General features: G+C 42.9%; 1 protein-coding gene across 1 annotated transcript in view; it reads left to right on the top strand.

Moving 5' to 3' along the window:
• Positions 1–15163, top strand: part of LOC115133544 (phospholipid-transporting ATPase ABCA1-like) — a 293869-nt gene extending 278706 nt beyond the window's left edge. The window contains exons 49-50 of the mRNA XM_029666848.2: positions 7243–7486; positions 13943–15163. Coding sequence (XP_029522708.1) covers positions 7243–7486; positions 13943–14068 — 370 coding nt within the window. The 3' untranslated portion in view covers positions 14069–15163. The remainder of the gene's footprint in view (positions 1–7242; positions 7487–13942) is intronic.
• Positions 15164–27240: the final 12077 nt, after the last annotated feature.

The following is a 27240-nucleotide window of genomic DNA, read 5'->3' as shown; positions in this document are numbered from 1 at the left end:
TGAGTAATAAAAGTAACTTTACTCAAAATCCAAATACATTTGAAATACCAAGCCCACAAAATCGGACCGAACAATACAAAAACAATCACGCACAAAAACCATGGGGAAAACAGAGGGTTAAATAATGAACATGTAATTGGAGATTTCAAACCAGGTGTGTAAAACAAAGACAAAACAAATGGAAAATTAAAAGTGGATCGGCGATGACTAGAAGGCTGGTGACGTCGACCGCCAAATGCGCCCGAACAAGGAGACTTCGGCGAAAGTCGTGACACAGTCACTACAAAGATACAGACATTCTTCCTAACTCAGTTGCTCAATGGCTGAGATAGGAGAAAATTGAGGATGAATCTACAACATTGTAGTTACTCCACAATACTATCCTAAATGATAGAGTGAAATGAAAGAAGCATGTACAGAATAAAACAATTCCAAAACATGCATACTGTAAGACACTAAAGGCACTAAAGTAAAACTGCAAAATAAATGAACGTTATGTTTGGGGCAAATCCAACACAACACTGAGTATCACTCTTCATATTTTCAAGCATGGTGATGGCTGCATCATGTTATGGGTATGCTTGTCATAGGCAAGAACTAGGGAGTTTTGGGGGATAAAAATAAACAGAATTGAGCTAAGTACATGCAAAATCCTAGAGGAAACCCTGTTTCAGCCTGCTTTCCAACAGACAATGGGAGACAGTACTATAACCTAAAACACAAGGCCAAATATACACTGGAGTTGTTTACAAATATGACATTGAATGATCCTGAGTGGCTTAGTTACAGTTTTGATTTAAATCGATGGCCAGACTTGAAATGGTTATCTAGCAATGATCAACAACCAATTTGAAAGAGCTTTAATTTATTAGAGACTTACCCAGAAAGACTCAAGGCTGTAATCGCTATTCTAACATGATTCTAACATGTATTGACTTATGGGATGTGAATACTTATGTAAATTAATTATATTTCTGTCTTTAATCTTCATAAAATTTCTTAAAACATGTTTTCGCTTTGTCACTATGAGATATTGTGTGTAGATGGGTGAGGAAATAAATCATGTTAATCCATTTTGAATTCAGGCTGTATAACACAACAAAATGTGGAATAAGTCAAGGAGAATGAATACTTTCTGAAGGAACTGTAGCCACTTCTATGCGCACTCGTTTTATCTTGGGAAAAATATCCTTTATATTTTATTCAGCTAAGTTCAATTATATTGCTCTTACTATAAAATCATATAATATAAAATAATGGCACAGGACTTACAAGGATATCTTGTCTTCTAAATTAATTAGCTTACAGCACATGGTATGGCGCTTAGTCAGACAACATACAGTACAGTAGGCCGACTCATACAGTATGTTGTACTTAAAAGTGGTCATTTGAAACAGGTCTTGTACGGTAGATTAAGAGTTATTTTCCATCTTTAGATGTGAATGATACAAACCTGATACAACAAAATGTCTGAGAAATCAAAACATATATGGGCTGCATAATGCGACTATAGGCTATTTATGATTCAAAATAAATAAAGCTTGCGCTCTGTTCCTGCACACGCTGATCTCTCAAGCGATCATATTTTCACCCATCAGACTATTCTTAATTTAACCTTGTTTATACTAATATGTCAAATTAGTTTCGATTTAGAGTGGCCCATTGCAAATGCCGCTTTCTCTGTCTCGTTTTTCAATCCGGCCAGGTTGGCTCCTCCGGTTTTATAGCAGAGCAATGCTTTATATTAGCAGAGGGAAAATAAATATAGTTGGAGGAGAAGGCTGGCTGGCGTTCACCTCTTTTTTTGAGGAAACCATCAAAACTCTCCTTTCACACGGCATGACATATAGAAATGTCTGGGATTAGAATAAGAACACTTATTTCACTCAACACATCAACCACTGTTTCAAGAGCATGCAGCCTCTCACTGCGCGACAGCTAATATGCCTCCCAAACCATGTACACCATGTCAAATCCAATTTTATTGGTCAAATACACATGGTTAGCAGATGTTAAGGCTAGTGTAGCGAAATGCTTGTGCTTCTAGTCCGACAGCGCAGTAATATCTAACATGTAATCTAACCAATTCACAACGACTACCTGATACACACAATGTAAGCGGATGGAATAACAATATGTACATATAAATATATGGATGCAAGATGGCCGTGCGGCATAGGCAAGATACAATAGATGGAATAAAATACAGTATACAGTTGATGTCGGAAGTTTACATACACTTAGGATGGAGTCATTTTGTTGACAAGCCACATTTCTTCAGCCTCCTGAGGTTGAAGAGGCGCTGTTGCGCCTTCTTCACCACGCTGTCTGTGTGGGTGGACCATTTCAGTTGGTCCGTGATGTGTACGCTGAGGAACTTAAAAGTTTCCACCTTCCCCACTACTGTCCCGTCGATGTGGATAGGGTGTGCTCCCTCTGCTGTTTCCTGAAGTCCACGATCATCTCCTTTGTTTTGTTGACGTTGAGTGAGAGATTGTTTTCCTGACACCACACTCCGAGGGCCCTCACCTCCTCCCTGTAGGCTGTTTTCTCATTGTTGGTAATCAAGCCTACTACTGTAGTGTTGTCAAACTTGTTGATTGAGTTGGAGGCGTGCATGGCCATGCAGTCATTGGTGAACACGGATTACAGGAGAGGGCTGAGAATTCACCCTTGTGGGGCCCCAGTGTTGAGGATCAGCGGGGTGGAGATGTTGTTTCCTTACTTCACCACTTGGGGGCGGCCCATCAGAAAGTCTAGGACCCAGTTGCAGAGAGCGGGGTCGAGACCCAGGGCCTCAATCTTCATGATGAGTTTGGAGGGTACTATGGTATTTAATGCTGAGCTGTAGTCAATGAACAGCATTCTTACATAGGTATTCCTCTTGTCCAGATGGGATAGGGCAGTGTGATGGCGATTTCATCGTCTGTGGACCTATTGGGGAGGTAAGCAAATTGGAGTGGGTCTAGGGTATCAGGTAGGGTGGAGGTGATATGATCCTTGACTAGGCTCTCAAAGCACTTCATGATGACAGAAGTGAGTGCTGCTGGGCGATAGTCATTTAGTTCAGTTACCTTAGCTTTCTTGGGAACAGGAACAATGGTGGCCATCTTGAAGCATGTGGGGACAGCACACTGGGATAGGGATTGATTGAATATGTCCGTAAACACACTAGCCAGCTGGTCTGTGCACGCTCTGAGAATGCTGATAGGGATGCCGTCTGGGCCGGCAGCCTTGCAAGGGTTATCACGTTTAAATGTTTTACTCACGTCGGCCACGTTGAAGGAGAGCACACAGTCTTTGGTAGCGGGCTGTGTAGGTGGCACTGTATTGTTCTCAAAGCGTGCCAAGAAGTTGTTTAATTTGTCTGGGAGTGAGACGTCGATGTCCGCGACGGGGCTGGTTTTCTTTTTGTATTCCGTGATTATGTGTAGACCCTGCCACATACGTCTCATATTTGAGCTGTTGAATTTCGACTCTCCATCGTCTCTATACTGAAGTTTTGCTTGTTTGATAGCCTTGCGGAGGGAATAGCTACACTCTTTGTATTCAATCATGTTTCCAGTCGCTTTGCCATGATTAAACTTGGTGTTTTGCCCTTTCAGTTTTGCATGAATGCTGCCATCAATCCACGGTTTCTGGTTTGGAGGGAAGGTTTTAAAAGTCACAGAGAGAACAAAACATCTCCAATGCACTTCCTAATAAACTCACTCACCGAGTCAGCGTATACGTTGATGTTATTGTCTGAGGCTACCCAGAACATATCCCAGTTCACGTGATCGACGCAATCTTGAAGCGCAGAATCCGATTTGTCAGACCAGCGTTGGATAGACCTAAGCACGGGCGCGACCTGTTTTAGTTTCTGCCTATACGAGGGGAGCAACAAGATGGAGTCATGGTCAGATTTGCCGAATAGAGGGTGGGGGAGGGCCTTGTATGCATTGCGGAAGTTTGAGTAGCAGTGGTCCAAAGTTTTGCTCGAAAGGGTGCAACAATCAATGTTCTGAAATTAGCTTTGTTAAAATCCCCATCTACAATAACTGCAGACTCAGGATATCAGTATACATTGGCGCGTTATGTTCAGTAGTTCCAAAAACATGCAGTGATTTTGCAGAGAGCCACATCAATTCACAGAAATGCTCATAATAAATGTTGATGAAAATACAAGTGTTAATGCATGGTACTTTAGATACACTTCTCCTTAATGCAACCACTGTGTCAGATTTCAAAAAAGCTTTACGGAAAAAGCAAACCATGCAATAAACTGAGTACCAAACAAGCCAAAAGATATCGGCCATATTGTGCAGTCAACAGAAGTCAGAAATAACATTATAAATATTCACTTACAGTGGGGAAAACAAGTATTTGATACACTGCCTATTTAGCAGGTTTTCCTACTTACAAAGCATGTAGATGTCTGTAATTTTTATCATAGGTACACTTCAACTGTGAGAGACGGAATCTAAAACAAAAATCCAGAAAATCACATTGTATGATTTTTAAGTAATTAATTTGCATTTTATTGCATGACATAAGTATTTGATCACCTACCAACCATTACAAATTCCGGCTCTCACAGAGCTGTTAGTTTTTCTTTAAGAATCCCTCCTGTTCTCCACTCATTACCTGTATTAGTTCTGCTTTTCTGATGTATCAAATACTTATGTCATGCAATAAAATGCAAATTAATTACTTAAAAATCATACAATGTGATTTTCTGGATTTTTGTTTTAGATTCACAGTTGAAGTGTACCTATGATAAAAATTACAGACCTCTACATGCTTTGTAAGTAGGAAAACCTGCAAAATCTGCAGTGTATCAAATATTTGTTCTCCCCACTGTACCTTTGATGATCTTCATCAGAATGCACTCCCAGGAATCCCAGTTCCACAATAAATGTTTGTTTTGTTCGATAATGTCCATCATTTAAGTCCAAATAGCTACTTTTGTTAGCGCATTTTGTAAACAAATCCAAAGTCACGAAGCGCGTTCACTAGGAGCAGACGAAATGTCAAAAAGTTCTGTTACAGTCCGTAGAAACATGTCAAACGATGTATAGAATCAATCTTTAGGGTGTTTTTAACATAAATCTTCAATAATGTTCCAGGATTACTTTGTCTGTAGAAAAGCAATGGAACGCGAGATACCTCTCACGTGAACGAGCGTCTGACTCAAAGAGCCCTTATGAGCCCCTCCTTTACAATAGAAGCCTCAAACAAGTTTCTAAAGACTGTTGACATCTCGTGGAAGCCTTAGGAAGTGCAACATGACCAATTTCCCACTGTATCTTCAACAGGGAATGAGTTGAAAAACGACCAACCTCAGATTTCCCACTTCCTGGTTGGATTTTTTTCACAGGTTTTTGCCTGCCATATGAGGTCTGTTATACTCACATACATCATTCAAACATTCTTAGAAACTTCAGAGTGTTTCCTATCCAAATATACTAATAATATGCATATACTGGGACTGAGTAGCAAGCAAAAACCTCTGGGCACCTTATTCATCCAAGCTACTCAATACTGCCCCCAGTTAATTCCGTTTTTTGGGGGGGCTTGGGGTCAAATATGGGCATATGGATAAACTGTATTATGCGTATGGGTGTTTCGAATTAATCTTCACCTTAGAAAGCGCTGTCCATTTCGTTGCGTTTGGATTTTAAACAACATCCACAACGACCATGTTTTCCACTCAGTTTCAACCTGTTGGTAAACTTGTTTCTTCAAATTGATCATCACATTGAAGTGAGTTTTTAAATCATTATACTGTTTTGATGAAGTGTTTGATGTGATCTTTGGTTGGATTTGCATTGATGTCAGAGTGGTTAGAGGGACAATAGAGCCCTGAGTACCAGGCCATTAGCGAGCAGACGATTGTTAGCGAGTTGGGTACTACCGACGCATGTCCAGAGTAGCCTATTCCAACTGTGAGGGAGCATTTAATGAGAATCATATTTTGGTGCATTTAATGTGTCTGTGAAATGATCCAGAAATATTTTTTATTCATGTCAGAATGCACCATGTTACTGAATTGGAAAGGGAATGAATGAGCAACGCTTAATACGAGCGAACCTCATCACGTGTGCCACAATTTCTTTGTTTGTACATTCCCCGAAATAATGAGTCCGAAAAATCTGATTTTGGATTCACAATAACCTCCAAACAACTAATTACTACTCCTGCCTAATTATTTTGAGGCATTCAGTTTTTTTTCTATTTTTATTTTTTAGTAAACGTATAAATAAATACTAGGACTGAGACATTAGACTTTGCAGAGGTATACATACCCTGAAAGTATATGTCCTTAGATTGGGATCGGCTTTAAGATGGCCAAGATGGCTCATATCAAGGTGTTTCAAGTCTGATGACAGAGAAGACACTATACCCCCCAACCTCATCCATAGCACAAGGTGTGTTCCACATATGCACAGTCTGTACAGGGTGTTATATAATGTTAATGTGATTGCTGAGATATTAAACTCTTAAATAGTCCAGATATTAAACACTACCGTCGAGTCCCAAACGGCACCCTATTCCCTATACGGAACCATTTGGGACACAGGTGATGTTAAACTCCCCAGGTATTGTAAAGATTTGATCATTTTTACAGACCTGTGTAGGAACTGTGTGTCTGGATGCACCCCACATGTCACACCATGATCCACTACTTATAGGTACACCCAAAGCACCATGGGTAAATCTACATGCCAACTCATGGCTTTGTGCAAACTCATGACTTAGACAGTGCTCCTAGCGTCAGCACCTTATTAACAAACACAAACCAGGGAGGGAGGGATAGAGAAGGATGGGAGAAAAGGAGGTGGAAGGAAAATTCCTTCAGGAGACAAACAACTCACAAGTTTCTAGGTTGTGCCGACTCACACCGCTCTTGCCTGCTTGTGACACACCTGCTCCTCGACTCGTAGCATGCACCGGGAGCTTTCAACCAGCCGGGGAAATTAAGATAAATTATACGTCCCCCTCCCTCGCTCACTCTCTCTTACGTTCCATCCCTCTATCCCTCCTTCTTTTATCACATGTTTATGTTAACACTAGGGCACCGCCACTAGGTCGCGTGTGTGTGTGTGTGTATGACTGTGTGTGTGACTGTGTGTCTGCTTGCACATGTGCCTTTGTGCGTTGCTTGATGTGTGTACTTGTAGCTATGTGTTTGTGCCTTTGTCTGTCCATATGCTTTGATTGATGTGTGTGTGTTTATTCATTAGTGTCTGTTTTCTCCAGGTTCGGGGACGGCTACACTGTGATCGTGAGGGTGGGCGGCTCGCCCCCCGCTCTGGGCCCAGTGGAGGAGTTTGTCCACGAGACCTTTCCGGGTAGCATACTGAAGGAGAAGCACCACAACACTCTGCAGTACCAGCTCCCCCTCAGGAAGGGCGCTCTGGTCAGCATCTTCAGCCAGTTCACCACTCATCAGCAGAGGCTGGGTGTGGAGGACTACTCTGTCTCCCAGACCACTTTGGATCAGGTAACCCTTCATTCAGTAGTTTTTCAGTAGTTTTTCAGGTTGGTTCAGGTTAACCCTTCATTCAGTCGTTTTTCTGGGTGAGGACCATAGAGATACTATAGTGTTTCTATGGTATTTTATTTAACTACGTTGTGGGGACACACAGGGCATTTTCTTCCTTCCCTGCACTAACATTGCTGAGTCAACAAATCAAGTTGTATGGCTGGTGAGGGCAAATCTGATCCTGGAGGGCAAGAGGGTGTTTTTTTTTGGCACGTGTGTTAAAGCTGGGTGAACATCTGCCGGCACTCCAGGAGTGGAGTTGCCCATCCCTGTTATGGCAATGAAGGCATATATGATCTATACAACACATTTCCTTTAAGACTTGTACACTGAATGCTGTTAGTCTTGCTGTTGAATGTCAACTGCCTCACCTCACGTTTCCAATTGGATGTGTGAAGTTTGAGATCTGATGTAATCAAGCCTCTGAGAGGAGAGTGTGCCTCGCCCTCAATGATGAACATTAGCACAGCAGTGGAGAGGTCTGGGTAGACTAGAGCACCTTAAGAGGGCCCAGCAAAGGTCACCTGTCCACTCATCCTTTGGGAGAAAAGGAGGGGAAAGAAGGCCTGCCTAGATAAAAACAACCCTCAGTCTGAGAGCCTCTCGAAAGCACCTGCCAGGAGAGGAAAGAAAAAATAAAGAAAATAATGAAAGAAAGAGATAAAATAATAAAGAAAAGAAAAATGAAAGAAAGAGAGAGAAAGAAAAGAAGAGAAATGTTCGCCAATGCAGCTATGGAGCATATTTACCAGATCACAGCGTAAATAAAAAATCACACGCAGGCTATAAGGTCATTGCACTAAAACACAAAGGGGGTAAAAAAAACACCTATGGGGACGGAGACCAGACAGTCACCTTTCAGCTGGTGATTTATTGAGGAGAGCTCTGACCTACAGGGTTCTATTTTCGGCTGGTGTTACGACGGCACTAGGTATCAAACGCACGTTAGTTTGCAACTTCGTCATGTAAAAACTGACGCACTGGCATTTTACAGCCCTAATGCCAGGTTTTTAATTTACCTGTCTTATCAGCTCTCTGGCGCACAGATGGGCGGGTGGAAATATTTGAGGAGTGTCATTAAAAACATGATCCAAAGTGCTAATTTCAGGAAGCGCTGATAGGGATATTTAAGACCAACCAAAAGCTGATTTTAGCAGTAACGCAGTTGGTTATGGAATGAATTTTGACAGCGGAAACTCAGCCTATACAGCTGTGATGCACACTGCCCATATGCGCATGGAAGAATATTTGCCAAATGTGCTTTGGGTGCCTGTATATTTTGTGTTTATAAACATAAAAAACTTTTTTCCCCCATTTAATTGTATTTGGTTAGAAACCAAGCATAGCCTCCCCTCTCAATTAAGTTATATATATTTTTTCTGACCAATGCAATCGCGAAGTAGTCAAGACTGTCGATAAAGGGTTTGGCTCCTAAGACTGCTTGGAAATAAATCTTAACCACCAAAGCTTTATTCAAATATCCAGTTTGAAAGGAGTAAAACAGCTGACATACCCTTTTTTTCTATGCATTGTAGGCAAGCACACATGATTTTAGCCATGCTGGTCCTGTATTGGATGTGCGTAAAACCCCCTCCATGATTTAGGCTAAGTGCCTATGCCCATCATGAAACGAGAGATGAGAACCTTTGTGAATACCGGTGAACCTCATAGAGGTTATCTGTAACCTGTAAAAATTGCTTGTTTTCCATTTCATATTTTCAAAACCCGTGCCCTCCCTTAGGCCTGCTATAACGAAGGCTGGTTCAACAGCAATGCGTGTCTTTTTTTTTTTTTACATGTATTTCGCTAAATATTTACTACAACCGAACTTATTATAATGATTCACATTCCTGGTTTTATAGTGACAACGTCGGTGGCGTGCTTGCAATGGAACTTCTGGAGATGTGTGAATGTGATCTGTAAGATCTGATCTGTAAGATGTTTCCGATTAGGTTCATAAAACATAGGCCTATTTAGGAGCAGTATAAACGGTGAGTGGACATTCTCCCTTTCTATTTATATGGGATCTTTGTCCAGCTACTGTGAAACGTTAGGATGTGCGTAAAACCCTCCATAGTCTGCATTGTTTTAGTATTATATGACCACAGGGTGAAATTAAGGTGCCTGTAAGTGTGACAGCCTATTTAAAACAAGTTTAGTTTAGTTTAGAATTATTTGTTCTATTTTTAGACCTTATCAATAATTAAGTTAATCATGCTTATTGACCATTTTTGGCTTGTCCACGCTCAGCCATACTACAATTTACAGTAGGCCTTGCCCTTATATCATTGTGAATGCTATTGAAGCAATGTAATTACTTAGACCAATGTGGACTGCAAATGGGTTCAAATTAACGTATTTAGCAAAGATAGGTCTACATTTTGTTATTTTGTTCCTGTAAGCCATTTAACAAACTATAACAGACTAACAATAGGATTTGAGTTGATTCCATGGAAATACAAAGAAGACGTAAATACAGAATTTGAAGCATCCACATATTTCGCCATGGAGCAAGTTCTGATTGGCCAGTGAGGGGCCATGCCTCGACACACCCACATCTTGTTTATTCATCAAATCCCAGCCCTTATGCACCAACTCCAGCAAGTTCCCAGATAATTGTAAAAAATAGCAGAAAATTGTTCTGACACACGCCTGAACTTACAGCGCTACCGCCTGCGCTAAGATTTGCCATTGCTGTAGGTTTGTTAAAATAGACCCCAACATGTAAGATCTGGCTCACACTACAATTCATATTGATCCGGCACTAAGGCTGAGGAATTAATGCCTTTATTGAAAGAAAGGTTCCATGTCCGAAATGTGTCTTGCCTACAACTTACTTAAACAACCTAGTGGTCTTGTCTGAAATCTGTCTCGCTTACTACTTACTAAAAATACATACTAATCGTACTACATACTATTTAGAATGTACTGTTTAGTAAAAACGAATGCTATAAGCTACAAATTTCAGCATACTAGTCTCATCCTACTGAGAATGTGTCATCTAATACACAGTTGTGTTGATTCCCTCCGTTCCTTCATTTTGGTACAGAGCATTCCCTCAGCTGATTATCAGCTGTTGTCATGACGACTCTTCCTCAATATTGTGCAGTGAATTCTACTAGAAGAAAAGCAGAAATTAGTATAACATCCTGGCTTTTAAAGCATACAACATTTTTGGACCGAGTTTGGGAAACCCTGATCAAATGCACATTTGCGTCGTTTTCCGCCATTTCTTCATTGTTTCTCTATAACTAAGTATACACAAATTGAAAATACACAATTAACTTGAGCACTTGACATTTTCAAAGATACAGTATCTTCCCCTTTATGGAAAACAAAGGGTTACCTAGTGTCTGAGAATGAGTAGTAAACACTGATGCAGCTTCTATGTCCCTTATACATGGACAGCTAAGTGTCACCTCAATCTACTGTGTCACCACTTCTACTCTTCGTCCCTGAAGACGAGAGCATTTCAAAGACAACGGAACAAACTAGCATATAGCTGACGTGGACTGGGGTGGCCTGTATTTAAAACATGCATTGTGGCGCATGTGGCGCACAGGGACTCCACCGCCACGGCAGCGAGGTTAATTGAGCGCCTTTGAGTCCTTCTCCTTGCCACGCGTCGGCCAACTAATAAACACCCAAATGCCATAGTTAATACCCATACCCATCTGTTATTAACTAAATGTCAATCACAAGCACCGGATCATGAAGTCTAAGTTATAATAAACTAATGCTTAGAAGATTAGAGGTGATTGGAGAAACATGTTTTGTCGTGAGTACAGTGGGAGAAGAGATGTTAATACTGCATGTGGCGTATGAAATGATAGTATTTGAAAACATTACAAGCACAGTTGCACACATCCAATGCCTTTTGAGCAGATTGCGGGATATCAAATATATTCACTAAAGGATAAAACTATGTAGCATAGTGCAATCTCTGCTCCCATGTGGGTTATTGGTGACAACATTTTGACCACTTACGTAGCTCTGCTATATAGAATGCTCTATTGTTCAGAAGGGGTGTTGGAATGCGTTCACAAACAATACATTATTTCCAACCTTGACAAATACACAGTAGTCAACCTAGAATTGTGTTCCAGTATGTGTTCTGGTTATTATATAGTTTGCGCAGAGAACATTATAGTATATTTAAGTAATACTGCCTGAAAACCCAGAAATGATTGTGTGACAACTCCCAACAAGGGCTGTTCTGAGGCCTGAAGCGAATCCAAGGCCTGTGGTTGGTGGCAACCAGTGCTTCCTCTTCTTTGGCAGAGAATGGTACGTCCCACTCACATCGTTGCCAGCTAAAATGGTACTCCAGCGGTTTTTGTTCTCCATGTTAGGCTGCCAATAACTTTTTAGTGAGCTGTCACACCGATGGCCACTCACAGCCATTATTTCCCATGCCTCCAGGTCTGCATCGGATAACTTTTGCATTCTGAAGTTCTTTTTACATGTTTTGACCGAGTCGTTAATTCTAATCATTCTATTCATTAGACGTTGCTATGCTAAACAAATCATTGGCATGTCGGTAGCTCGCAGAGATTCAAAGATGATGATAGACAAGAACTTCATAAAATTATGATTTAATAAATATCCAATAGGCCTACATAGGCTGCACTGCGCTGAAAATTAATGAATGGAATTCCGAGTGTTTACGGTTTCCATGGTGAATTATTAGTTCCACATTCATTCTTGGGCTAGCTAGCCTGCTGGCATGGGAGAGATCACATTTGTAAAATGAAACATTGTTGCACAGGTCATAGAGGCAGACAAGTAGGTTTAAACAATCCCAGAATGTTGCAAACCAAATAGTAGCGAGATTAAAACAATGGAGGACAATGGAATTGTGACATTAACACGTCATGGTATTTTGTTGGCCCACCACTCCCGCATATCAACCAATCAACACCCAGGATCCATACAACCCGTTTTATAAAGAGCTGTCAAACTATGATATGGAAAGCTAAAGGCATAAATGTTTTAAGCCTCTCAGCATACTGTATTCAACCAATGGCATCTGGGGTTAAGATTCAAATAATCCCCTGATAGGTGGAATTGAAGATAGGCATGGAGAAATGCATTGTTGTTGTTTTTACACTTCCTCATCCCCTCCTTAATAAGATGTCATAACGGTGAAGTTATAGAAATAAGTTTTGTCAGCTATTCCTTTGTAAGGAAGCCTGTTGCATTTGCTAAACTTTAGTCTGTCAATCTCAAAATCCCAAAGAGCCCAGCAGTACGGTTCTTCACAGCACTAGTCCTCCTCAATTTAACAGGAAGTGTATTTCAACGGGATCTAACGCCCAGGATCCTCCTCCATCAAAGGTATCACATACCTACCGTACCGTCTGACGTTTCTCTTGAGTCTCAAACGAAGACTTTCTAGTTCCAATTAAGATGGCCGACATTATCTGAAACCGGAACGGATCACGAAAATTGGTGGAACCTTCCCCTTTCATCTCAAATGAAACATGCCAGGCTGATTTAAAACAGAGTCCGGGCTTTATCTTTGACGCTGAAGTTAGAAGAGTGAACTTGATTCTACAAGGGATTCAGAAGATGACTGTGTTAGGAGGAAGAGCTGAGGATGGGTGGTGGAAGTTTTTTGTTTTTGTTTTCATCGTTCCTCCTTTTGTCTGTCTTTGCTGCCCAAAGGAAATAAAAGGGCACTTGTTTTATGCCTCAAAGGTGATCGTAGGCATATGGTGTGTCATTATTTTATAGGCTGTAACTGTTGAGAAAGATGTACTTCATAGGCAGCGCCTAATGGACTAGGCGGAGAAGAATCAACATCCCCTGTAAACTGTTGTTTCACTGCAGAAACAATCTCCGCTTAAGTGGCTACACTCATTCCCTGAGATAGCATGGCATAATATTAGTTAAGTTGATCCGAGACATTTTCTTATACAATCTGGCCATCCCCCATTTCCTCTTAGGCCTATTCATATAAAGTCACTTCATATCTTAAAATATATGGTGGCTTTCACAGGCCTTTTTGCTTTATTTCGCATCCTTCTCTTCTTGGTACTTTACCTGATGAATACAAGCTTTTACCGTTGTTTCCTCACCCCGTTACACAGACCAAGGTTAGTAAAGAAAGTGTTGTAAATATTGCTGTGGGGGGGGGGGGGGGGATCATTATCATGATGCCTTCGGTCTCGTTTCACAGTGGAGTGTAAGACATTTAAGGATACGTTATTGAAATGTGTTTTGTTGAAATGTCATTAGACTGAACAGATCGGATACGTTGATTGACTTTCGGTTGACATTTTTCAATAATTCTGAAAACCTAACCAACTTCAAACTAACTAAACTGAGACCCATTCTTATGAGCAGATGTGTGTGCATGTGACATGCAAGGCCCTCCTGCATCTACTCTTACCACCCTGTCTTCATCCCCAGGTCTTTGTCAACTTTGCCAGGTACCAACATGAGGAGGACAACCATGCTACTTATGACAACAAAGTGGACGTGTCCGGCGAAATGCCTATGAAAACTCAGAACTCACCTGTCCCAGAGAGCGCCTGAGTCCCAACGTTCACCACATATTCTATCACTGAACAGCACCTAGCGCTGTATATCTCAGGTCTAAGCTTGTAGATAGATTTAGTTTGTTTTACTTCTGCCAGTTGGCACAATAATGTTATAGTATGTTATTATGCAAATGTTAACCGTAAATAACACATATAATGCAATTGCCGAGTGAAATAAGGGTAAGTAAATGATTGGTAAGCGATTGGTCTACCTGCTTCATCAATGTATACATTTTGTCCACGCAGTTATTTTGGGGATTTCTTTATTATGATGAAAAACAGACACACTTAATCGTGGTGTGGTGAAATACAGATTTTCCTCAGACCTTGTCATGCCAAATGACATGGCTAGGAAACAGCTCTTCCTCAAAGGTCAACACATGCTACTATGTTGCCCCTTGACATTATCTTACGACTGTTGTTCCAATTGTTTCACTAGCTACTGATGAAACATTTAATACTTCCCAAATCGCACCCTATTCCCTATATAGTGCACTACTTTTTTTTTTACCAGATCCCTATCAGTCTTCCAGGACCATACTGTGGATATTTTCACATTATCCTCTCCTTCATTCCAAAATTAGAATGGCGTGCCCCACTTCGCAAAATATGCATTGAGTGCGAGACAGAGCCGAGAGCCTTACACTGTGTACTTGCAGGATAAAGTGTGCCTTCAATATAGCCTATCCTCTGTCTCAGGATCTCTCTGTAGAGCTATAAAGACATATTTGTTCGCATTTGTACTGTTTACGTTCGATAAAACCCATGTAGATATGCGTATAATACAACTATGTTGAAAATGCAGGTAGATATTTTTTAACAATGGTGAAACCACACCAAGCACTTTGTCAGTTTGCCTGCATTACTTTTGCAGGTGCACTTAGCACTTTCTACCTAAAGCGAATAACTTCTCTGTATGTGTGTGTTTCCTCATGAGCACTAGGGTTCACTTTGAGAGCTCAATGTCATTTGTATGCCGTTCAATGTCTCCCCACATTACCATCTTGTTCATTGCAAAGAATAAGAAATCCTATTTGTACTGAATACTGCTTTATGCCAGAACAGATTATTAAACATTTGCACAAATTGTCATGCGACTAGGAGTTGAATTTGTAACTCCTTTAACTTGATATGCTCCGGGATTCATTAGTCCGTGTTCAAAAGTCGCTTTGAGTGACTTGAGCGATATGTGGCAGCCACTTTCAATATCTCACTCTGCTGCTTCAATAAGTGCACCGTTCTTTCCTTCTTTGTTGTCACTCTCCCCTTCGTTCTTTTAGAAGCCTTCAATTGTAGTCTATCTTTGTTGTCACTCGCGTGTGCAGCACTTCGGCTTTGACATAGAACTCTGCAAATTGTGTGACGGTCGGTCATTTATTTACAGCCAACTGAACTGTGGTGGACCATAATACACAGACAGGATGTGTCGCACTTTTTATCATCCCCCTGTCGATCATTGTTTTCTATCATTCAAACACACCCGTTGACCTCAATGCTTTTTCTTCAGTTTACATTTTTGCAAATTTTACATTTGAAAGAGTGAACAGTATTCAGATGTGTAAGTCAAAAGCACGTCAAAACACTATTTTCCTTTCTCAATGTGCCTAAAAACAATGAAAACCTCTCAGAAAACCATGAATAATCAATGTCAATTTTTACAGTGTTGTTATTGCAATATCAGCACTCTTATCCCCCTAATCACCCTGCCACTCCTGACCATCGTACCCAGAGGCCTTTGCTCTCTCTGCTACCAGGTCCATGAATCCTTCAGGTCCAAAGCACCTCTTACCTCCACCTCAAAAAGACCCCTCCTCCACTATGTATGCATTTTATTTTTTAAATATTTGTTTCCTATTCAGATTATTCAGTGAGTGCTGCAGCACCCTCAGCACCCCTACTTCCTGTGGCTATGTATATATACCCATGAGAGTTCTACCCCTACTCCAGAGTGTAATGGAGATTTTCTTTAAAACGGCAGGTATCAAAAGCTAACCCAGTCACATCAAACTCTGGAATGACTTCTAGGATTCCCTTTTTAATTTGTTTCAGCTTTTTTTGCAATGACATTTATATCCCTATAAATGCTCCTGGTGCATGATCTCGCCTGTTCAGAAAAATGGCTAGCTGACGTCTGACACCGTTAGCTCGCTATGGCAGGCGGAGATCAAATTCATATTTAGTAAAATTGTTGCCGAAGTCTGAGTGGCAAACAGCTTGGTACATACAAACCTGTGCTGTTGCAAACTGCAGTGCCTTCAGAAAGTATTCAGACCCCTTGAATTATTCCACATTTTGTTGTTACAGACTGAATTCTAAATGGATTAAATATATGTTTATTCTCACCCATCTACAGTCGTGGCCAAAAGTTTTGAGAATGACACAAACATTAATTTCCACAAAGTTAGCTGCTTCAGTGTCTTTAGATATCTTTGTCAGATGTTACCATGGAATACGGAAGTATAATTACAAGCATTTCATTAGTGTCAAAGGCTTTTATTGAAAATTACATGAAGTTGATGCAAAGAGTCTAAATTTGCACTGATGACCCTTCTTTTTCAAGACCTCTGCAATCCACCCTGGCATGCAGCTCATTCTTGCATAATCAATGCTTGGAGTTTGTCAGAATTTGTGGGGTTTTGTTTGTCCACCCACCTCTTGAGGATTGACCACACGTTCTCAACGGGATTAAGGTCTGGGAAGTTTCCTAGCCATGGACCCAAAATATTGATGTTTTGTGCCCCGAGCCACTTAGTTATCACTTTTGCCTTATGGCAAGGTGCTCCATCATGCTGAAAAATGCATTGTTCTTCACCAAACTGTTCCTGTATGGTTGGGAGAAGTTGCACTCAGAGAATGTGTTGGTACCATTCTTTATTCATGGCTGTGTTCTTAGGCAACATTGTGAGTGAGCCCACTCCCTTAGCTGAGAAGCAACCCAACACATGAATGGTCTCAGGATGCTTTACTGTTGGCATGACACAGGACTGATGGTAGCGCTCACCTTGTCTTCTACGGGCAACCTTTTTCCGGATGCCCCAAACATTTGGAAAGGGGAATCTTCAGAGAAAAGGACTTTACCCCAGTCCTCAGCAGTCCAATCACTGCACCTTTTGCAGAATATCAGTCTGTCCCTGATGTTTTTCCTGGAGAGAAGTGGCTTCTTTGCTGCCCTTCTTGACACCAGGCCATCCTCCAAAAGTATTTACCTCACTGTGCATGGAAATGCACTCACACCTACCTGCTGCCTTTCCTGAGCAAGCTCTGTACTGGTAGTGCCCCGAACCCGCAGCTAAATCAACTTTAGGAGACGGTCCTGGCGCTTGCTGGACTTTCTTGGGCGCCCTGAACCCTTCTTCACAACATTTGAACCGCTCTCCTTGAAGTTCTTGATAATCCGATAAATGGTTGATTTAAGTGCAATCTTACTGTTAGCAATATCCTTGCCTGTGAAGCCCTTTTTGTGCAAAGCAATGATGACGGCACGTTTCCTTGCAGGTAACCATGATTGCCAGAGGAAGAACAATGATTCCAAGCACCACCCTCCTTTTGAAGCTTCCAGTCTGTTATTCGAACTCAATCAGCATGACAGAGTGATCTCCAGCCTTGTCCTCGTCAACAATCACACCTGTGTTAACAAGATAATCACTGACATGATGTCACCTTTTGTGGCAGGGCTGAAATGCATTGGAAATATATTTTTGGGATTCAGTTCATTTGCATGGCAAGGGGGACTTTGCAATTAATTGCAATTCATCTGATCACTCTTCATAACATTCTGGAGTGTTTGCAATTTGCCATCATACAAACTGAGGCAGCAGACTTTGTGAAAATTAATATTTGTGTCATTCTCAACTTGTGGCCACGACTGTACAGTGTGTACACACAATACCCCATAATGACAAAGTTAAAACATGTTTTTAGAATGGTGTTTAAATGTATTGAAAATGAAATATAGAAATATCTCAGTATTCAAGTATTCACAATCCTGAGTCAATACATGTCAGAATCAACTTTGGCAGCAATTACAGTTAGAGTTGATTTTCAAGCTGATTTTAATCAAAACTGTAATTAGGCCACTCAGGAACATTCAATCTTGTCTTGGTGACCAACTATTTGGGCTTGTGTTTTAGGTTATTGTCCTGCTGAAAGGTGAATCTGTGTCTAGTGGAAAGCAGACTGAACCAGGTTTTCCTCTAGGACTTTGTTTGTGCCTAGCTCTATTCTGTTTTTTCAAAAAAAATAACCCCCTAGTCCTTGCTGATGACAAGCATACCCACAACATGATGCAGCCACCACCATGTTTAACAATACTTTACATTTTGTTAGTCCCCGCAAGGTCAAATGCTATTTCTAGGGGATTTCAGGTTAAGGTTAGAATTAGTGTTAGGGTAAGAATTAGGTTTAGTGTTCAGGTTAGATTTTAGGGTTAGGTTTAGGGTAAGGGTTAGAATTAGGGTTAGGGAAAATAGGATTTTGAATGGGACTGAATTTTGTGTCCCCAGGTTAGTTGTACAAGACTGTGTGTCATCAATATGCACGTGTGTGTGTTTTGTGTATGAGTGTGTGGTAAGAGCCAGTGCAAGAAAGTCAGTGTAAAAAATAAAGGGGTCAATGCAAATAGTCTGGGTAGACATTTGATTAACTGTTCAGTAGTGTTATGGCTTGAGGGTAGAAGCTGTTTCGGATCCTTTTGCTCCCAGACTTGGTGCTCCGGTACCGCTTGTCGTTTGGAAGACTGTTGCTGACCGAGATGAGGTATGTTTTAATTATTTATAGTAAGTTATGTATAATAAGTATTGGTGATTCAATAGCCCAGTTCATATTTACATGACTTTTACCATACATCTCTGTTTTGCTCAGTCTGACAGTAACCCAGAACTATCAGAGGCAGAGGATCTCTCTTTCAGGCTGCTGCTGACAATAACTGCATGTAAATTGTTTTTCTATATCCCTCAAGCTCGACTGGACCTCGAAGCCAGTTCCACTGTTTTTTTTGTTCCCCTCTAATCAGGGACTGATTTAGACCTGAGGCACCAGGTGGGTGCAGTTAACTATCAGGTAGAACAGAAAACCAGCAGGCTCCGGACCTCGTAGGGTAAGAGTTGAATAGCCCTGTTCTACATCATAATAATGATATGTCTGAATAGCATTTTGTCTTCATTTTGGCAGATTAACTCATGCTTATATTTTTCTCCTTTTTCTTCTTCTGTGGAACCAGTCAGGCAACAACCCATAGTACTGGCAGTAGATAGCCCAGCGGCTAAGGAGCTGGACCTGTAGCAGGAGCTGGACCTGTGGCAGGAGTTGGAATTGTGGCCGGTTCTAATTGCGGGCTGGGCGCTGGAAGAAAATAGAGGAATTCATTTGACAACTGGAGGGCTGCTCGTTTCACATCCTCAAAACATTCGCCTACCGTTGTGCCCGTGAGCAAGGCCCTTAACCCCACAACATGCTCATCTCAACTGTATGTGTGAGGACTGCTATTTGTGGAGGTTGAGAAAGGAGCATAAGCCACATTTTTGTTGTTTGCTGTAACTAATACTATTGAATTGTAAAAAAGTCCACCAGAATTGACATGGGCCATCATTCAAAAAACAACAACACTATGCTGCTTTTCTTTTGTTCATTATTTAATGAATTATCATTATTCATCATTATTTAATGATTTAATTATTTATTTAATTTTTTTTTTTTTTTTTTTTTTTACTGTATTATTGACTGTATGTTTGTTTTACTCCATGTGTAACTCTGTGTCGTTGTATGTGTCGAACTGCTTTGCTTTATCTTGGCCAGGTCGCAATTGTAAATGAGAACTTGTTCTCAACTTGCTTACCTGGTTAAATAAAGGTGAAATAAATAAAAATAAAAAATGATTTATTAAATTATATTCTTAGCATAAAATTGTACTATTTAATAGTAGTAGCCATAATTCATAAATGGCCTCATGCTGAGTTCTGTAATGGAACCATTTTGGTTCAGTGAAGAAGAACCTCTAGGGTTCTGATCAAAGAACCCTATAAAAGGGTTCTATATATCACTTTTAGGGGTTTCATATATGAAGCAAGCGATGGAACCCTTTTTGGTTCAGTAAGGAACTTTTTTTTCTAAAGAGTATGATTCACCTGCAAACTATATTTGCCTGTTTGCATGGTCTCCCTGGTTGTTTGTGTGGGTTTTACTCTTTGACCTTTAGTCCTTTAGTCCTCAGATCAGGATGGGGGTGACAGCAGGCTTCGAGAATCTTCTACCATTCTTCACCTGCTGGAGTTAGATACCAACACAGCAAACACTGCAACTAGGAGGGAAGAGGCATATGCGCTGTAGTATCAGTGTGTAGTCTATAGTAAAAGTGTGTGGAGGTTTGCTTGTTGAAGGCCAATTACTGCAGTTTTGTGATAATTACTGCAGTTTTTTGATAATTTCAATGAAGGATATATACCTATCTACTTTCGAAGAATATCACTCAGAAATGCCACAAAAGCTTAGTCCAAATCACAACCCACGTTATATGGTTAGTTTAATCCATTAGTTGTACTGCATGCTGAAATTTTGTGCAATTCACTTACCAGGAAGTTTATATCATGATGGATAAACTAAGCCAAGCACCAGTCTGAATGGAAAAAAGTGGGGCTTAGAGTCATTGATATTACAAATTGCGAATTTTCTGTTAGCTGTGTACGACATGTGAAATTTGGTGTTAACAAAACTACTACATGCAATCATGTTATCTGGAGGTAATGCATCTGTCACGATTTCCACCGAAGGTGGCTCCTCTGCCTGTTCAGGCGGCGCTCGGCGGTCATCGTCGCCAGTGTACTAGCTACCACCGATCCTTTTTTCTTTTCATTTGGTTTTGTCTGTCTTCTGGTTAATTAGTGGGGAATTTTAATCTCGCCCTACCCCATTGGTTTTGCGCGGGATTGTTTCATTTACTGTCATTTGTTTGGGTTGCGTTTTCATGTGTTCTGTTGAACAGGTGTTTTTCTGGACTGCGTTCCGGTTGTTTTGAGGCTACTGTTGTGGTCCTGTTACTGTTCTTTGGACTTGTAAAATAAACACCCTTTTCTTTAAATTCCCTCTCCTGCGCCTGACTCCACACCCACCTCTCCTTGGGGAGAACCTGACAGAATCCCGCACCAAATATCATGGAGTCAGCAGGAGCGGACGCGCCCTCCCTGTCCAAGGAGGAGCGTGTCCTCCAGCATACAGCCGTGCTACATCGTCTGGGGACGGCCATGGATCAAGTGATGTCTTTACCCACTTTCCAGCCTGCACCACCACCTTCTCCGGCGGCGTCCGGCCCCAGCGGGATTCGGCTCGCGCTCCCGAGGGATTACGATGGGACGGCTGCCGGGTGCAAGGTGTTCCTGCTCCAGATGGAGCTTTACCTGGTGACCGTTCACCCGAATCCCTCGGGAGAGGAGAATGTCAACGTCCTTGTCTCCTGCCTTTCGGGAAAAGCCCTGGAGTGGGCCAACGTGGTCTGGGAGGGTCCAGACTCGGCGAGGGACCATTACCCAGAGTTCACCTGCCGCTTCCGGGCTGTGTTCGATCACCCACCAGAGGGCAGAGCGGCGGGTGAACGGCTGTTTCATCTAAGGCAGGAGACGAGGAGCGCTCAGGATTTCCCGCTGGAGTTCTGGACCCTGGCCGCCGGCGCGGGGTGGAATGACAGGGCCCTGATGGACCATTATAAAGTGGGGCAAAAAAGTATTTAGTCAGCCACCAACTGTGCAAGTTCTCCCACTTAAAAAGATGAGAGAGGCCTGCAATTTTCATCATAGGTACACTTCAACTATAACAGACAAAATGAGAAAAAAATCCAGAAAATTACATTGTAGGATTTTTACTGAATTTATTTGTAAATTATGGTGGAAAATAAGTATTTGGTCAATAACAAAAGTTTATCTCAATACTTTGTTATATACCCTTTGAGGAGCGGATTAGTTTCTTCCTCATTGATTCTCCTGTGTTTCCGGTGGTGCTGGGGATTCCCTGGTTGACAATCCCAAAATTTTGTGGAAATTGGGCTCTTAAGGGGTGGTCAGAGGTGTGCTCCGGTAGATGTGTGGGAGTTTCCATCGGTGCGACGACGGTGGAGAGTCCAGACCAAGTCTCCACCGTGCGCATTCCCCCAGAATATGCCGATTTGACAATCGCTTTCTGTAAAAAGAGGGCGAACCAATTACCAACTCATCGACGAGGGGATTGTGCGATAAACCTCCAGGTGAACGCCGCACTTCCCAGGAGTCACGTGTATCAAACAATGGCTATGGAGACATATGTCCCCGAATCTCTGGGACAGGGGTACGTACATTCGGCCCTCCACATCACCGCCTCCTCGAGTTTCTTTTTTGGGAAGAAGAAGGAGGGAGGTCTGCATCCGTGCATTGACTATAGAGGTCTAAATTCCATCACAGTGTTCAGTTACCCGCTACCTAGTTATTCCACGGAGCACGCTTTTTCACAAAACTGGATCTCAGGAGCGCGTATAACTTGGTGCGTATCCAGGAGGGAGATGAGTGGAAGACTGCGTTTAGTACCACATCTGGCCATTATGAATACCTCATCATGCTGTATGGGTTGAAAAATGCTCCAGCCGTTTTTCATTCCTTTGTAGATGAGATTCTCAGGGACCTGCACGGACAGGGTGAGGTGGTTTACATCGATGACATTCTGATCTACTCCACCACACACGCCGCGCATGTGTCTCTGGTGCGCAAGGTACTTGGGCGACTGTTGGAGCATGACCAGTATGTCAAGGCCGAGAAATTTGTGTTCCCCAAATAAGCCGTCTCTTTCCTGGGGTATCGCATTTCCACATCTGGGGTGGTGATGGAGTGTGACCACGTTGCAGCCGTGCGTAATTGGCCGACTCCGACCACGGTAAAGGAGGTGCAGCGGTTTTTAGGGTTTGCCAATTACTACTGGAGGTTTATCCGGGATTTTGGGCAGTTGGCTGCTTCCATTACCTCACTGCTGAAGGGGGAGCCAGTGCGTTTGCGGTGGTCGGCGGAGGAAGACAGAGCTTTTGGTCGTCTGAAGGCGTTGTTTATCGATGCTCCCATATTGGCGCATCTGGACCCCTCTTTGGCATTCATAGTGGAGGTGGACGCGTCCAAGGCTGGTGTTGGAGGCGTGCTATCACAGCACTCGGGCACACCCCTGAAGCTTCGCCCCTGCGCTTTTTTTTCGAGGAAGCTCTGTCCGGCGGAGCGAAACTATGATGTGGGGGACCGGGAGTTGCTGGCTGTGGTAAAAGCTCTGAAGGTGTGGAGACATTGGCTTGAGGGGGCGAAACACTCTTTTCTCATCTGGACTGACCAACGTAATCTGGAGTACATCCGGGCGGTGAAGAGACTGCATCCTCGTCAGGCAAGGTGGGCAATGTTTTTCATCATCTCTTATAGACCAGGTTCCCGTAACTCTAAGGCCGACGCACTGTCCCATCTCTATGACACCCATACTTCTGGCCTCTTATCTGGTGGCACCGGTGGTATGGGAGGTGGACGCAGACATCGAGCGGGCTTCACGGTTAGAACCTACTCCACAACAGTGTCCAGCTGGTCGGAGGTACGTCCCACTTGGTGTTCGTGATAGATTGATCAGGTGGGCCCACACGCTACCCTCCTCTGGTCATCCGGAGATCAATAGGACGGTGCGGGGTCTTAGGGGGAAGTACTGGTGGCCCACCTTGGCCAAGGACGTGAGGGTTTTATGTTTCCTCCTGTTCGGTGTGCGCCCAGTGTAAGGCTCCTAGACACCTGCCTAGAGGGAAGTTACAGCCCCTCCCTGTTCCACATCGGCCTTGGTCACACCTGTCTGTGGACTTCCTTATCGATCTTCCTCCATCACAGGGGAACACCACGATCCTAGTCGTTGTGGATCGGTTTTCTAAGTCCTGCCGTCTCCTCCCTTTGCCCGGTCTCCCTACGGCCCTACAGGCTGCGGAGGCCCTGTTTACACACGTCTTCCGGCACTACGGGGTACCTGAGAACATCGTTTCTGATCGGCGTCCCCAGTTCACTTCCCGGGTTTGGAGGGTGTTCATGGAGCATCTGGGGGTCTCAATCAGCCTGAACTCTGGTTTTCACCCCGAAAGTAATGGGCAGGTGCAGAGAGTGAACCAGGATGTGGGCAGGTTTCTGCGGTCGTATTGCCAGGATCGGCGAGGAGAGTGTGCAAGGTTCGTCCCATGGGCCGAGATGGCTCAAAATTCACTTCTACACACCTCCACAGACCTGTCGCCGTTTCAGCGCGTGTTGGGCTATCAGCCGGTCCTGGTACCATGGCATCAGAGCCAGACCGAGGCTCCTGCGGTGGAGGATTGGGTGCAGCGCTCAAAGGAGACCTAGAGAGCCATCCAGGAAGCCCTGAAATGGGCCGGTGGGCGACCGAAGGTGAGTGCTGACCGCCACCACAGTGAGGCCCCCGTGTTCGCACCGGGGGACCGGGTCTGGCTCTCGACCCGAACCCTGCCCCTCGGCCTGCCCTGCCGGAAGCTGGGCCCGTGGTTTGTGGGGCCATTTAAAGTCCTGAGGAGAATAAATGAGGTGTGTTATAGGTTACAGCTCCCCCTTACTATCGTATTAACCCCTCGTTTCATGTGTCTCTCCTCAGGCTGGTGGTAGCTGGTCCACTGCAGGACGTTCAGGTGCGGGAGGTCAGTGTGCGTTCCATCCTGGACTCTAGGTGTCGGGTGGGGGGCCTGCAGTACCTCGTGGATTGGGAGGGGTACGGTCCGGAGGAGAGGTGCTGGGTGCTGGTGGGGGACATCTTGGACCCATCTCTGCTGGGTGAGTTATACTGCCTCCATCCAGATCGCCCTGCGCCTCGCCCTCCAGGTCGTCCTCAAGGCCGGCGTCGGCGCGCTACGAGAGGCGCACGTCAGGGGGGGTACTGTCACAACTTCTGAAGGTGGCTCCTCTCCCTGTTCGGGCGGCGCTCGGCGCTCGCGGCCACAGATCCTTTTTTTCTTTTCATTTGGTTTTGTCTGTCTTGTCGTGCACCTGTGTCCCATTTTGGTTAATTAGTGGGGTACTCTAATCTCGCCCTACCCTCTTGGTTTTGTGTGGGATTGTTTCATTTACTGTCATTTGTTTGGGTTTTTCGTGTGTTCTGTTGAACAGGTGTTTTTCTGGACTGCATTCTGGTTGTTTTGAGGCTACTGTTGTGGTCCTGTTCCTGTTCTTTGGACATAAAATAAACACTATTTTCTTTACATTCGCTCTCTCCTGCACCTGACTCCACACCCACCTCTCATTGAGGAGAACCTGACAGCATCTTGGTATTTTTACCATGTAGGTGTATTGTGGACAATGGACAAGCTTTTACTGTAGAGCCAGGTGGAGGGAGTATAGGTGAGTCCAGGATAAATAACTCCATTACCTGTATATAGAGGTAGAAGGCACATAGCAAATAGAAATGTGTCTTCTGGTTTATCCCCTCATTCATCTATGATTCCAGGATACAATTCTGACCTGGTATTTGGAACGGTGATTGCTGGTCCACCTCTTTAACCATTGGACTACATGCTGCTATATTAGTAATAAACTACCTTCATTAATCCATCAGATCATATGCCGTTTTAAAAGCAAAAATGTTTTGTGAAATATTTTGCACTGGGAAATCTTTTCTGCCTTTGTTGTCGGGTTGCCATTCATTCTGTGCTCATTAGAAAGGATTGCCTCTGGCAACCTTCCTGGAAGCACAGCTTCTGAGGTGCGTGGGAACCTCACTCTATACCTCCATTCTTGAGGTACAGTATGATATTTTCTCTCTTAATCCTGCTCCTCCTTTTTTTGTTGATTAATAGTTAGGATGGTATTGCAGCTTGAGGGCATAGCTCAGTTCGGAGAAGGTGGGTGAGGAGGTGAGCAAATGTATGCAGGCAAGTGAGTTTGTTAGTGAGCCAACAATTTATCTCCATACTGTAGATTTACTTAATCTCTCTTATATTACATTACATTACATCTTTTGACACACTAAGAGGCCCTTCACACAAGCTTTATCCCATCAAGGTAAAATATATGTCTTTCCAGTTGTTGCAATCGTCGACAGGTTCACAGATCATATGCATATTTCAGACATACTTACCTGTCTCGTTGTGTCTGGTCGGAGAGATGTTGATGCAGAGATTTCCAAACTCACACAGCTGTGGTAATGGCAATGATGTGTACCAATTAGTAGGTTTCTTGTCTTTTTTCTACTTGCAACATACATATGGTAATCATCTAGAACATTATTAAGGTTTATACTAAATGGGAATTAAGTAACCATATTTTAACAACATTTGATTGGAACAAGGTTCATTCAAACAGCAATGGAATTGCAACTATTGTAAGTAGTCAAGTAAAAGTTTCAGAGTTTGGTGTCTGAATTTTGTGATAAAGTATTTGTCAATATTTTCAGTAGAAGACAGCATTTGGGAATGAATTACCATATAGATTTAAATAGACATCTCTTCTATAAAAATAGCCAGGCCCAGATTGTCATGTATCAGATTATTCCCTTTCTATTCAATCCAGAAAAACATCCTTTGAAATTTTGTTTGCACGACAAACAAAACAATTTATATCCAGGACTGGATGCTTCCATGATGATGAATGATTAATGAATTACAGAAAGATGTGTGAGATGTGTTCTATTCAAGATGCCCCCCCCCCCCCCCCCCACACACACACACACACCCACACCCACACACTGTACATGCTCCTGATTTGTTCCCTGACTGGAGTACTGGCATGTCCTTGTCTTTGACACCTTGCACGTACCACGTTCACTGTTAATGAGAATGTGGCTTATAACTCCTAGGAAGCTAATGCTGAGCTCCTGCAGTGAGCTCGGATGTTCTTTCCTCTCCTCAACCTGCTCAGACATGAGCCCATCTTAATCATAACCCCCTGGTGTCTCTTTCACAGTGGAGAGATTGAGAAATATATACCTATGATGAAAAGGCATTCTTTTGCGCTTTGAGGAAAAATGACTATTCGAATTCTGCCGAATCTCTTTCGGGCTTTAATGAAAAAATGGCGCTCCTGTTTCTGAGGGGTGGGGTAACGTCCAGCTGTGGCTTGATGAGACTTTAAACTCGCCATGCAGCCGTGTTTTTTGTTTGATTCAAGTTCATTTAGAATCTCCTGCAGGGACGAGCGTCGCCTTGCCGCT

The sequence above is a fragment of the Oncorhynchus nerka genome, linkage group LG8 (genome assembly GCF_034236695.1).
Source record: "Oncorhynchus nerka isolate Pitt River linkage group LG8, Oner_Uvic_2.0, whole genome shotgun sequence".
Lineage (NCBI taxonomy): Eukaryota > Metazoa > Chordata > Actinopteri > Salmoniformes > Salmonidae > Oncorhynchus > Oncorhynchus nerka.
This window is presented reverse-complemented; position numbering and strand designations above follow the sequence as displayed.